This window comes from Vipera berus (genome assembly GCF_964194415.1).
Source record: "Vipera berus genome assembly, chromosome: 2".
NCBI lineage: Eukaryota > Metazoa > Chordata > Lepidosauria > Squamata > Viperidae > Vipera > Vipera berus.
In genome coordinates this window covers 121,664,402-121,678,635 of record NC_138203.1, presented here as the reverse complement: position 1 = coordinate 121,678,635, position 14,234 = coordinate 121,664,402, and the positions used below count along the sequence as shown (strand labels likewise).

Below are 14,234 nucleotides of genomic sequence, written 5' to 3'. Positions count from 1 at the left end.
CTATGCTAAGTTGCTCGTGCTTTTCCCCACCCGACAGAACCCATCCCTGGCTCTGCTGCGTTTGTACCGCAGGGTCAATGATGCACCCTCACCCTTGTGCATCTTCCTTTACTCAAGAGCAACCCTTATTTGCCTGCCGGTATGTGAGCCGCCTGGGAATGTTTGACAACCTGTGACTCTTGCTTAACAATGGCAATGGGAAGGGCCAGGACTGCTGTCGCTAAGTGATGCAGGCATGTGATGTTGTGCTTTATGACCGCATCACTTAACAATGCAAATTCCAGTCTCAATTACCACTGTTTACTGTGGACTACCTACACAGGAAGAAAATAGCATATTAGGCAACTAGAAGAAAGGGGAAAATATTGATGTTAATAACAGGAGAAGAACTTTGATAAAATAATGGACCTGGATCTTCATGCAGTTAAAACCAGAGAAGTAACTTCAGTAATGGCAAAACTGCGGCAGTAAAGAGAAATTAAGTACTAGCATCAGTGCAGAATGCAAAAGGACACGAGAAAGGGGGGGTGGTTTAGGGATTTAAAGCACAGCTGTAAGCAACCTCAAAAAAACAATGAGAAAGGAAGAACCGTTACTTAAGATACCAGAAAATGTATGATTGAAGAAGAAAAGGTAGTCACATATGTCTTGAATATCTCTGAAAGGTACAAATTATGTCTGCTATGCACAATTAGACAAAAAATAAGTTTTTTATAAAGTAAACACACAACAAATCATTATAGCTCCCAGGAAATCCTAAACATCTGTTATTATTATTATTATTATTTATTTATTATTTATTAAATTTTTATACCGCCCTTCTCCCGAAGGACTCAGGGCGGTGTACAGGGCAATAAATATCAAAATGTAAATACAAAAGTTAAAAAAGAGATTAAAAAGAATTAAATAATGCCCAAGAATACAATACTAAAAATGTGTTAAGAACTTATTTAAATCCAACCCCAAACCCATCAGACCAGGCCAGATTGTTCGAATAGATAAGTTTTTAAATCACGCCGGAAGGAGCGCAGGTCGGGGGCCATCCGGAGCTCAACCGGAAGGCGGTTCCACAGGTCTGGCGCACCCACAGAGAACGCCCTCCCCCTGGGGGCCACCAATCGACATTCTTTGATCGGAGGCACCCTGAGGAGGCCCTCTCTGTGGGAGCGCACTGGACGGAGGGAAGTTGATGCCGGCAGCAGGTGCTGCCGTAGGTAATCCGGACCCATGCCATGTAGGGCTTTGTAGGTCATAACCAGCACCTTGAATTGACATAAACAAACCAACAAGCATTAAAGTTCCACCGACTTTTCCCCGCACCGTAGTTTCTCTTCTACTGACCGTTAGCTCTTCTGACTAAATCCCACCAAATAGTGTATCAAGCAAGCAGAATGCAGTCTATACCTGTGCGTCACTATGTGTCGGAGGCGATGGCAAGCTGTTGGAGGCTGCACTGCTGAAACGGCTACTCGGCGTGGAGTCTCTCGAAGGGAGCAGAGGAGTGGAGTGATCTGTTTGCCCAAGAAATAAATGGGAATTCAGTTGCAGACAAGATTTAAAATAGCCCTAGTATTCATAGCCCACCCACCTCTTTGAGCGGTGACTGTTCCGCTGAAACAAGAATACGTATGGAAATAAACTGAAAACTCATACATGAAAGAGGAAGCGGAGGCACCACATTAGTGTGGCTTTAAGAATTATGTACAGGAAATGGTTTATTCCAAGAAACTTGTGAGCATTTAGTTCTAGCAATGAATGTTGCATTAGGCATCCTTTTGAAATTGGTTTTCTCTATCCTAAGACAGATGTTCTAGAAGGAAGTAGAAGAAGTAGTAATAAGTGCTCATCAAGTTCCCACTTTCATTTGAAAGGAGAAAGGCTGCCAAATAAATAAACCAAGTTTCAAAGCGGACGAAACTTCATAAGCATCTTTACACTGGTTGTGCATATGAAATTTTCAGGGACCTCAGTGGCTCCTTCGACTATTTTTCTCTGGTTTTCCACAACGTGCAGAAATAAAATTTGGGAGAGGAGGGAGGCAAGGATGCAAAGCTTATTCAAGATCCCTAGCCGGTTTTCTTGGTGACAAATTTTGGCTGCTTTTGCCTTTTAGGCTTTAATATTTTGCCCTGCAGAGCAGAGTTCTGGTCATTAGGAGTTTGCTATACCTAGGAGCTTCTAATAAGAAAACCAGCAAAACAATTTCCTCCTGTTATTAATTAACCGTCTTAAATATCATCAGAGTGATCTCTCTTTTTTTCTCTCTCTCCCTCCCTCCCTCTCCTCACTGACCCTATTAATACCAAACCAAATAAACTTGGTGAAGGATCAGGTTTTTGTTTTTTTTACTTCTGGCAAGGAGGGTTATGCTTCCTACTTATGGGCCAGGCACATCTCTCCTTGCATTAAATCCATCTGACTCCATCTTGTGGGAGAGGACAGCTTTTCCTAACCAAAGACCTTCCAGAGGTATTCAGTTTACAAGCCCCAGAAGGACCAAACCACAAAGTACATGCGGTATTTTGGAACCTGCTACCATCCTTGTCTCATTTTTTTTTCAACTTCTTCACTTCCAGGAAAAAGGAAGAAGAGGGAGGGGATTAAGCGTATTCATTCCCCCCACTAAAATAGTTTTTCCCCCCCTCAGGATTTCAAGCAATCGCTTCTATATGCACTTTTAAAAACAGCAGGGAAGGTGGGAAATACTTCAATTTATGTGAAATTCAGCTTCCCCAGAAGCACTGTTATCGCTTATGTGGACTATTGGAAAAACCATTTTATTACTAGGAAGCCTAAACTTTCCAGAAATGATTTGACAAATTCCTTAACTTTTACAAAAGCTCTCTCCACAATGAGTAAAAAAACTGAATCATAGACAGAGTCTTCCTACATTTTCTTTTAAAGACAACCAGGTAATCGGGCTTCTGGGATTAGTTAAAATGTGCATGAGATGGGCAGGAAGTTGAAAGACACAGTAATAGCAAACAAAATGTGATAATCCAAAAATATACATTAGCAATTTTTCACCACACATATTGTGAAAATTACAATTGCTGTGTAATAAAATAAGGTAGTCTTCTAGGCAAGAAGATACTGTTTTATTTATTAACCTATTATTTCAATTTGTAATTTATTTAGGGTAGTTCAGGGATCCAGCCAATACCAAATACCAAATGATATAAAACAATTAAAGCCCAGTTAATTTTAGCCATTAAAATTCAAGTATCTCAAACATTAAAGACCTGACAGAAAGGGAGATCGCTCCTGGGTCTATGCAATGTTCCAGATCCCCCCCCCCAAAAGTGACTTGGAAAGTATGGGGGCTCACCTGTCACACCTATCTAAATCTCCTTAAATCAGAGGTGTATTTTTCTGCAAATTCTTTGAGGAGGCACCAACAGATACCATGTGAGAGCACCTGAATGGTCTAAATCATTTTTCCTCATTTGAATCTGGACCACTGTGTAACCCTAGTTTTTACTCCTTTGTAAAAGACAGACTGTAAAGTTGCAAGGCTCAAGTACTTATGGGAACACCTTGAAGAGTCCATATATCTCTATTTTGAGAGCTGCACTGGTTTCCAGGTGCAATTCAAGGTTAATTTTAAAGCTTTGCATAATTCAAGGCTTGGATATCTATGGGACAAATTAATCATTAGCCTGCCTTGTAAGAGAGTACAGCAGGTTACTTATGTTGGCCACTTAATTTGAGACACCACCTAGAGGGGGTCATGGAACATACTTTTTTATTTGCTATAACCTCCTCTGAAATAGTTTTCCTCTCTCAGACATTCAGACGGTACACACACACACACACACACACACACACACACACACACACCCTGCTGTTCAGGATCTTCTAGTCTTCAGAAAGATGGTGAAAAACAAACTATTCTATCAAGCCTCAAGGTCATTATGACAGTTCCTCTGAGTTAGCAACCATTGTAGTTGTGTTTTTGGAATGTGAAAGTTTGATGGAGCATATAGTTTATACTCCATGGTTTTGGTTTTGACTATTATGTACTATTTTAAGCCAAATTAAGGATTTGGGGAGTTCTACACTGCTGAGAATTGGTTTATTGGAGTGGCCCACAAGCAAGAAAACAAACAAACAAATGAATAAATACAGCTACCAGGAAGTGCATTCCAAAACGTGGGAACAAGGCAAAGAATTACCTTGTTCACCAACTCCACATTTGGTAATGTAAATAACAAAATTGAAAAGTACACGATTATTACACAGCTAGTGTAAAGCTCTCCAGATTGAGCAAATTCAAACTAAATATTTGAGAAGAGTTATGAAGGGACCTATCCATAACCTGTCAGGTTAAGCAAGGAGCAATAAAAATTTTCCCATGTCAAAGCTCAAAACCTCTACATAACTTTTGCCTTACTATCTCACCAGTGAGAAGCTCATGGATTTGTTCTTATTTCCATTTTAAAATGTAGATTGTAAACTCTTAACAAAATGTATCAACATTTTAAAATATAATCTACACCCATAGCAACAACCAAAAACCATTGAAAAAGAGAAACTTACTAACAGCCACTTATTTGGAAAACATAGACACGAAATGAACGAACTATGAAAATGTCTGCAAAGAGTTCTGGTATGGATGAGCTTATGTTCCCTCCTGGCATACTGCTCTTGCACCAGGAGTAGCTTAAATGGACAAAGTGAGTTATAAAAGCTTGTGGACTACCATAGTAGACAGTTGAGAACATAGGTGGAAGGCAATTTCAAGTGCAAAAATAAAGATAGGAAAAACATATGGAGCGTAGCTTTTGGAATTCTTTTAAACCCATTAATAAATACCAACTCCACCCAGGATAAACAAAAATCAGAAGAGGGAAAAGCAGGGATTAACAAAGGAGCAGTTAGTAGCCTCTGGGCTGTTTCTCATTTGCCTTTCTTATAGGAATGCCTTATGGGTTTTTTATTCTAGATTTCTATTTCTCCACAGCGACTAATCTGCCCATTTTTAAAATCTCTTGTTCTTAACCAGTTTCTACCACCAGACAAAATTTGGCCCCATTCTATTCTGTGTTACTCTGCTGACCAATAAAAAGGTAAAGGTTCCCCCGCACATGTGTACTAGTCGTTTCCAACTCTAGGGGCCGGTGCTCATCTCCGTTTCGAAGCCGAAGAGCCAGCGCTTGTCCGAGGACGTCTCCGTGGTCATGTGGCCGGCATGACTAGACGCCAAAGGCGCACGGAATGCTGTTACCTTCCCACCGGAGTGGTCCCTATTTTTCTACTTGCATTTTTACGTGCTTTCGAACTGCTAGGTGAGCAGAAGCTGGGACGAGTAACAGGCGCTCACTCTGTTACGCGGCACTCGGGATTCGACCCGCCAAACTGCCGATCTTCTGATCGACAAGCTCAGTGTCCTAACCCACTGAGCCACCGCGTCCCTCTCTGCTGACCAATAAGAGTCCCAAATACTTTTACATAATTCCTTTCCAACATTCTGGTGGGTTGGAAACTATAAAAGCCTATTAGGCTTTTTAAGAGTTTATATTAAAAAAAAATCACTCAAGGCAATTCAAAAGAGTAAACATAAAAAAAACAGAAAATTTCAGTACATACATTCAACCTAAGCAAATATAATCAAAAGTAAATATACTTACATTTCAGATTCATTCAAGAATGGAAGCTATTAAACATTTTATGCAGTGTAAACCTGAACCACAACAATAAAACCTCATATAAAATCTGTTTGGGCTTTGGGGGGGGGGAATAGTTATTCTCTCAGAGATGTAGGGCATCAATCAGAGCAGAACCTAGAGCAGGAACATGGAGTTGGCTATGGTCATCTGAGATGGTACAGAAGTGCTGCTGTATAAAACCTGGTTGCAAGACTTCTTTGTTAGTACGTGCTCTAAACGTTGAGCTGTTGCTATTCTACTGACCTTCCTGCTTCATAAGATACTTTATGAAAATAGTTTTATCATGCTTTTCCAATAAAAATGCTAAATGTGCCAAACCAGTTAGCTACAATGCCAGGAGAAGTAAAGCTGAAAAAGTGAGGGAAATTTTACATCTTCACTTGTGCTAAAGTTTAAAGTAGAAAGTAAAACTGCATGCTTGGCCTCATCATCCTTTCTCAGACCACCCGCCAGATGAAAACTGCGTGGTTATAGTTGTTTCTGTGACAAGAATTGTAGATGGGGAGAGGAATGAGAATTGCTGGCCTTATGAAATCTTTCAGAGGTATATTTCCATTATCAAACCGTTAGTCATGAAACCTCAACATACACACACACACAATCCTTTCAGTTACTTTTCATAACTGTAAAAAAAGAACACTGCTGAAGAAGAATCACAGAAAAGGACAAGAAGAACGATCGAAAGTATTAAAATAACTTCTTTAGGAGGAACAGGTCCTCCTCAAAATCCCTGGGCGGGGGCAGGGGAGAGACTATTTTAAAAGTACAATTACTTTCTGTCTAGAACAAGAATTTGGAATCATCTCATGAAATTTACATGTTCAAAAATAACAAAGAGGAACTTCCTGCTCCACCAATGTGTAATAAAATTGGTATTGGTTTAGATCAGGGGTAGGCAACCTTGGCTCTTTTATGACTCGTGGACTTCAACTCCCAGAATTCCTGAGCAAGCTGCTGACTCAGGAATTCTGGGAGTTGAAGTCCACGAGTCATAAAAGAGCCAAGGTTGCCTACCTCTGGTTTAGATTAACTTTCTAAAAAGCATTTGAACAATTGTTCGAGATTAGATCTGTCATCATCCATAAACTGTGAAAGCAAATTAGAATCCAGTTATTCAAATGTTAACAGATTTCTATGTGCTAGATCAGTGATGGCGAACCTTTTAGAGACCGAGTGCCCAAACTGCAACCCAAAACCCACTTATGTATCGTCTGGTGCCGGGTGGGCATGGCCCATTGGGTGAGCGTGGCTGCAGTGGTAATGGCAGACTGGGTGAGACTAGAAATTTCAATCAGTCAATTCCAACTTTGCGAGATCTTTTTTTCCCCGTGAGAAGTTGAAATTAATCGATTGAACCTTTTTTTTTGCACATAGTGGCGGAGGCCTAGAGCAAAAGGTTTTATAAAACCCAGCTGAAGGCCTAGGACTGGGACGACGGCGTACGTGCCCATAGAGGGCTTTGCATGCCACCTGTGGCACGCGTGCCATAGGTTCGCCACCACAGTGCTAGATTCTTGTTTCACTTTCTTCTCATGTACTCTGAAATTTTATACGGGCACATCTTCAGAATTTTAAAGACACCTAGAGCAACTCTTAGGAAGTTGAATTCTGTGACCAGTGCCAATTTCTGCACTACATAAACAGTGTTTAGAATACCTGCAGCCCAGCTGAGGAGTCTATGAGTACATGAAACTCAATCCATTCTATTGTCCCACAGTCCAATGCTTTTGAGTTCTATGAAATGATGGTTTCATGAAAAGGAAAACATTTCACGCTTGAAATTATCTGAAGAAAGTTGTCCCTGAACAACCCCACTGGACAGGAAAACAAGTTATATTTTTGTCCTACACAAATGGCAAATATGCCACTTGTACCTGGTTCAGGTGGGGAGGGTTTTTGGTGGGGCTCCCACATTGTTGTAATGATCTTGCAGCTGCCTCTGCCACCTGGGTCTGGGGCAGGTGGGGGTTTAGGAGAAATAGATGGCTTTTGAGAAGACAGTGGACTGGGCTTCAGGGAACATGGCAACAGATGTCCTGTAAGAAGAATGGAGAAAAAAAGAATTAAAGATTAGTTCATACACATCTTTGGTGAGTGTGGTTCTGTATCCAACTATTATGCTTCATAAACTATGTGTCATATCTTAGAATATTATCCAAGCCCAATGATTAGTTGCTTAACCAACAATGAATTAAACATGGTTTAGCAATCATGCAAACTAGCTGCTCTTCTTTTTACAATGACACTTGCGACAAACAATTTGGTTAAACACACTAGAACTAATAGATAGAAGTTATCAGTCCTAAGGATCCACTTGCCTACAGAAAGCTGAATCCCTGTTACAGCCAGTTAGAAGATTCTATACTAGAGGATTGGCCAGTCAGGATGAACAGTAGAGTGACTTGAACCAATAGAGGAAAGCGGCACAGGGAGGCCAGGAACATTTGCTGCTTTAGCTTCCTTGTCATCTTTACCTAAGAAACTGTATTTCTATTATCTGGAAAGCTGGAGATGTGATGTACAGAAATGTTAAATGGCGTCCTTTTCTCCACTGACCTGCTTATTTCAACAGACTGACACCATAACTTAAAAATGCTGCACCCAGAGGTTTGTGGAAATGCAAATGTTTATATTTTAAGACCAACTTAGAACTTTAGCCCAAGAGTTCTGGAAAACAATAGGTTATGTAAAAATAGCATAAGATAGAATTAACAAGCAGTTTGGGGTTCATAAAATATTAAGCTACTTGTGTCAGAACAGGTTTAAGTCTACTGTCATTCCTGGAAACATTCTGTGGTATTGTTTATTTGTGAAGAAAGTAATAAGAAGCATTCTAGATTCTAAGTTTATATGGACATCCAGCATGTACAATGAACATATGACTTCATCAACTGGAAGTGGCAATACAACCGAAAAGCCAGCAGACTCACCTATATGAATTTTATCCAAGCCTCTTTATTCAAATATGCTTGAGGCAAGAATCAAAAAACTAGATAGGTCAGTGGAAATACAAAGCAGAGATTTCTTTTGTTGGAAAACAATCTATGGAATATCTAAAAGGATATGCAGATGTTTACAAGATATTTATCAGTTGCTTGAAAACTTTTTTTTAAAATTACTGATACAATTTTTAATTCTGAATTGAAACAGTCTGACATTTCACAGAGTATTTCATTGCTAGCCTTTACTTGTTTTGCAGTTTAAAAGTTGTTTTTATGTATAATTTTTCTGGTGGAAAAACAACACATTTTTTTTTATTTAAAATGTTATAAATCATGAACTGCAAGTGGAATGTAATAAATTCATGAAATGGAAACGTGCGATTCATCATTTAATGCAGTATAAAAAAATAATCCATACAGTTCAGTGCTTCTACTTACACACGTTTAAGAGAGATTCTGAACAGCTACTAGAAAAGGCTAAGCTCCCTGAAGGTAATAAGTGAAATATATCCAACCCCATGGGTTAATTATGATAGTTTAAAAAATCCACAACTGCCACTGCAGATTCTGGGATTAAGATCATTCAATCTTGGGGGAGGAGAGGTGGGAAAAGAGAAGATTTGAGAACATTTTATTCATTTGTATCTCACCTTTATTATTTTTCAAACAACTAAAGGCCGCGAACAAATCCAACACATCTTCCTCCTCCTATTTTCCCCACGACAATGCTGTGAGGTGAATTGGGCTGAGAGCAACTGGCTCAAGGTCACCTAGCTGGCTTTCATGGCTAAGGCAGGACTTGAACTCATGGTCTCCTGCTTTCTAGTCTGGTGCCTTAAACACCAGCTGCCTACAGTCACCTTGGAGGGATGAGCGGCATACAATTTTGACTGATAAATAAAATAAAAAATAAAATAAACCACTAGGCCAAACTGGCTCTATGAAATCCAACTCAAAAAATTACTTGGGCAGATCATTTTAATCCCTCCAGAGCTACCAGCTTCATCTAAGCTGAAGGAGGCAGGAAGGAATCACCTGAAACAATGATATCACGTGCCCGGTATAGTTGCAAGTCATCAAGTATCTGAATTAAATCATCAACGTAGGCGTTGCGATTCATCCAGGTCCACATAAGGTTGTGCGTCCGCCCATCCATCTTCTCATACAATCGCAATTCAACTTGGTTTCGTACAATCCTGGAGGCTAGTGTGTAAGAGAGGAAGGCCAGTTACTAATCATGCATTTACAACCAAGGGTGTAACCTCATAATTAGGATATATAACAGGCTTGACTATTGTGCTAGATTGAATGCTGATACATTACTGGAAATATATTGGATCCTGTTGGATCATTATTTCTGAGATACACACAGGGAAACAGAATGATCAGGAGAGGGGCAAAAAAGTAGTGGAAGCAGGAGCAACTTCCAATTTCCAACTGGCTTCCCCATTGAGTTTCCTTGTGGGAATCTTGCAAAGAGCATCGGAAGGCTTCTTTTCTTCCCTTCTATTTCTAGGAGGCAGGTAAGTAGCTGCTGCTGGGTGGGGGGAAGGAGCAAGAGATCGAGACTAGCTGGAATACAACATTCACACAATATTGGAAATGAAGATCATTCCCAGCAGCAGCCAGTAGCACTGAAGCAGCCAGAATTTCCCCAAATTTCATTCCCTAGAAGTCAGGTTTGCAATGTGAGTTAGCCTGTTTAAGGTACCTTGGTTCAAAGGTTGTTCCCCTATGATGCTCTATTTCAGCCAGTTAAAGGTCACGATGAGAATTTTAGTAGTATATAGATTCAGTTGTCTTGTGAACAAAACGTAGCAATATCCATCTGTATCTTACATCCTCTCTTTAGCTCTGCTACATATCTATAGCATAATTTGATTTTTTTTATCCAAACTAGTGTCAATGTTTCAGGAACCTCAAATATCTGGCCAGTAACATACTTCCCAATTCACACTGGTTGGGAAGTTACCAGATTGGGGAAGGCTGACACAGGCAAAATATTTCTGTGCTATAGGATCTGAACAACAAATATAGGAACTATCTCATACAACACCAAATTATTTATCCATTTACTTTTGCCTTAACTATTTTGATTCACGTTAGCTTCAGTACACTCTTGCTTATGCGTTCACTTCTCTTTTAATGGAGATGTTAAGAATTCGATTTAGGAGTACTGTAGATTAAATTGTGTTCTTCTTTTGCAGCAATAGATGTCTATCTATCTATCTATCTATCTATCTATCTATCTATCTATCTATCTATCTATCTATCTATCTATCTATCTATCTATCTATATAGCTGGGCTTAGATAGGGGCCTCGAGTCAAGACATGCTAAGAGGCCCCTGATAAAATTTTTAGCCGGTTATTTTAAGAGGTTAGGGAGGGGGAGGGAGGGGGGGGGTAGGGAGGGAATCTTTAACCGGCACTCAGTCTGGTCCTGTTAGAGGTCCTGACGGGACGGGGTCGGGGGAGGTGGCTGCTGGTTCTGGGAATGTGGGGGTGGGGCTTCAAATCCCCACGGCGATAGGGTATGGCAGCAGGTGTTTGCGCGGAGGGCCATATCAACATCTGGGATCGCGCCCCCGCTATCTCCGAGCGGTGGCGTGCTCCGACCCTCCGGTTAGCACCCTCTTACCCGGGGATGAGGGTGATCAGGCCCCTGAGCTCAGGTTGGTCTATTTTAACGCTAGATCCGTAGTTAACAAAGCTCCCCTCATCCGTGATCTGATCGAGGAGGAATGTGCGGATCTAGCGTGCATCACGGAAACTTGGTTGGGTTCGGAGGGAGGGGTGCCTCTCACCGAGTTATGCCCGCCAGGTTTCCGGGTGCTGCACCAGCCACGGGCTCAGGGCAGGGGTGGTGGGGTGGCAGTGGTTATTCGGGAGACTTTGTGTCCCCGGGAGGCCACCATTGTCCAGATGGCCGGGAGTGAATCCCTCTTCTTGAGATGTGGTCCTCGGGTTCAGTTGGGCTTGTTGCTCACATACCTGGCGCCCAGCTGTGTGGCAACAGCCCTGCCTGAGCTGCTCGACACCCTCTCAGGGTTGGCGGTGGAGTTCCCCAGGCTTATAGTCCTGGGTGACTTCAACCTGCCATCACTGGGGGGGTCATCGGAGTTAGCTCGGGAGTTCATGGCTTCCATGACAGCCATGGGCCTGACCCAGGTTATTGAGGGCCCTACTCACGAGGGGGATCATACTCTCGACCTGGTGTTCCTGTCTGGACAGTGGTTGGATGATCTGGGAGGGGGTTCTCCGTCCATTACCCCTCTGTCATGGTCAGATCATCATCTCCTGAGGCTGGTTTTCCGTCATGCCATCCCCCGCCGCTGGGCGGCGGAACCGACCAGGTGGTTCCGCCCCAGGCGCCTAATGGACCCGGACCGGTTCCAGAGGGCGCTTGGGCCGATACCTATCACCCTTACCCACAGCCCAGTCGATGCTCTGGTGGAGGCCTGGGAAACGGCTGCCACCAGGGCACTCGACTGCGTTGTACCCATGCGACCTCTGACTCGGCGCAGATCCCGCTGGGCCCCATGGTTCTCTGTGGAGCTCCGGGAGATGAAGCGTCGGAGACGAGGTCTAGAGAGCGGTTGGAGATCCAGCCGATCCGAATCTGACCGATTGCAGTTAAGAACCTTTATAAGGTCTTATCTTGCGGCGATAAGGACGGCGAAGTCTAACTACTTTGCCGCCCTTATCGCGTCCGCAGATAATCGCCCGGCCGCCCTGTTTAGGGTGACTCGCTCCCTCCTTAACCAGGAGGTGAGAGAGGATCCCTTGCAGGGACGAGCCGAGGAGTTTAGTCATCATCTGGCGGACAAAATCGCTCGGATCCGGACCGGCCTGGACTCTGACTGGGCAGAGTCTGATGTGGAGGAATCAGGCGGTCTTGAGCATGTTATCTGGACTGAGTTCGACCCTGTTTCCCCTGATGATGTGGACAGGATCATGGGGAGACTGAGCTCCACCACCTGTTTGTTGGATCCGTGCCCCTCCTGGCTAGCTTATGCGACTCGGGAGGGAACACGAGGCTGGTTCCATACAGTAATAACTGCTTCTTTGAAGGAGGGTGTCTTCCCTGCCGCCTTGAAGGAGGCGGTGGTGAGACCCCTCCTCAAGAAGCCTACTTTGGACCCGGCTGTTTTAAACAACTATCGTCCAGTCTCCAACCTTCGCTTTCTGGCGAAGGTTGTTGAGAGTGTGGTGGCGCATCAGCTCCCTCTGTTCCTGGAGGAAACTGATTATCTGGACCCGTACCAATCGGGCTTCAGGCCCGGACACAGCACGGAGACGGCATTGGTCGCGCTGGTGAATGATCTCTGGAGGGCTAGGGACAGGGGTTGCTCCTCTGTCCTGCTCCTATTAGATCTCTCAGCGGCTTTCGATACCATCGACCATGGTATCCTGCTGCGGCGTCTCAGGGGGTTGGGAGTGGGAGGCACCGTTCTACGGTGGTTCTCCTCCTACCTCCAGGGCCGCTCGCAGTCGGTGTTGACAGGAGGGCAGAGATCCGCCCCGAGGTCTCTCATTTGTGGAGTTCCTCAGGGGTCGGTTCTCTCGCCTCTCCTGTTCAACATCTACATGAAGCCGCTGGGCGAGATCATTCGTGGTTTTGGGGTGGGGTATCACCAGTACGCTGATGATACCCAACTTTTTCTTTCCACCCCGAACCAACCCAGTGATGCCCTCTCCGTGATGTCCCGGTGCCTGGAGGCGGTTCAGGTCTGGATGGGGAGAAACAGGCTTCGTCTCAATCCCGCCAAGACTGAGTGGCTGTGCATATCGGCGTCTCGGGTTAACCAAGTTATTCCACCTCTAACGATGGGGGGTGAGGTGTTACCCCCCGTTGATAGGGCTCGCAACTTGGGCGTCCTCCTGGATTCACGGCTCAATTTTGAAGATCACATAGGAGCCGTGACCAGGGGGGCTTTTGCACAGGTTCGCCTGGTGCGCCAGTTGCGTCCCTATCTGGACCGAGACGCCCTACGCACAGTCACTCATGCGCTTGTGACCTCCCGTTTGGACTACTGTAACGCTCTCTACATGGGGCTGCCCTTGAAGACCACTCGGAGGCTTCAACTGGTGCAGAATGCGGCCGCGCGAGTTGTAATGGGGGTTTCACGATACTCCCATGTAACACCTCTACTCCGCGAGCTGCATTGGCTTCCGGTTGCCCTCCGGGTGAAATTCAAGGTGCTGGTTATCACCTATAAAGCCCTACATGGCCTGGGTCCGGGTTATTTGAGGGAACACCTGCTGCCGGCATCAAACGCCCTTCGCCCAGTGCGCTCCCACAGGGAGGGTCTGCTCAGGGTTCCGCCGGTGAGAGATTGCCGGCGGGTGACACCCAGGGATAGGGCCTTCTCAGTGGGAGCGCCTGCCCTCTGGAACTAGCTGCCGGTGGAGCTGAGGACTGCCCCCGACCTCCGATCATTCCGCCGGGGCCTGAAGACCTGGCTCTTTGAGCTCCCGGGCCCAGGCTGAGGAGAAAATTTTAACTGGGGTTTTTAAGTGTACAGGGTGAATTTAATATTTTTTAACTGGTTTTTAACTTTTGTATGTTTTGATTTTTAATTCCCTGTAAACCGCCCTGAGTCCTCAGGGAAAGGGCGGTAT

The 14,234-nt window shown here is 44.0% G+C and overlaps 1 protein-coding gene across 2 annotated transcripts in view; it reads right to left on the bottom strand.

Moving 5' to 3' along the window:
• IRAK1 (interleukin 1 receptor associated kinase 1) overlaps positions 1-14,234 on the bottom strand; it is a 34,706-nt gene that overhangs the window by 17,279 nt on the left and 3,193 nt on the right. For both annotated transcript variants that reach the window (XR_014025280.1, XM_081318804.1), the window contains exons 2-4: positions 9,647-9,814; positions 7,544-7,705; positions 1,405-1,511 (exon numbers count right to left, since the gene is read on the bottom strand). Coding sequence is in view for 1 of the 2 variants with exons in the window: in XM_081318804.1 (XP_081174930.1) it covers positions 1,405-1,511; positions 7,544-7,705; positions 9,647-9,814 (437 nt within the window). In the remaining variant the exon portion in view is untranslated. The remainder of the gene's footprint in view (positions 1-1,404; positions 1,512-7,543; positions 7,706-9,646; positions 9,815-14,234) is intronic.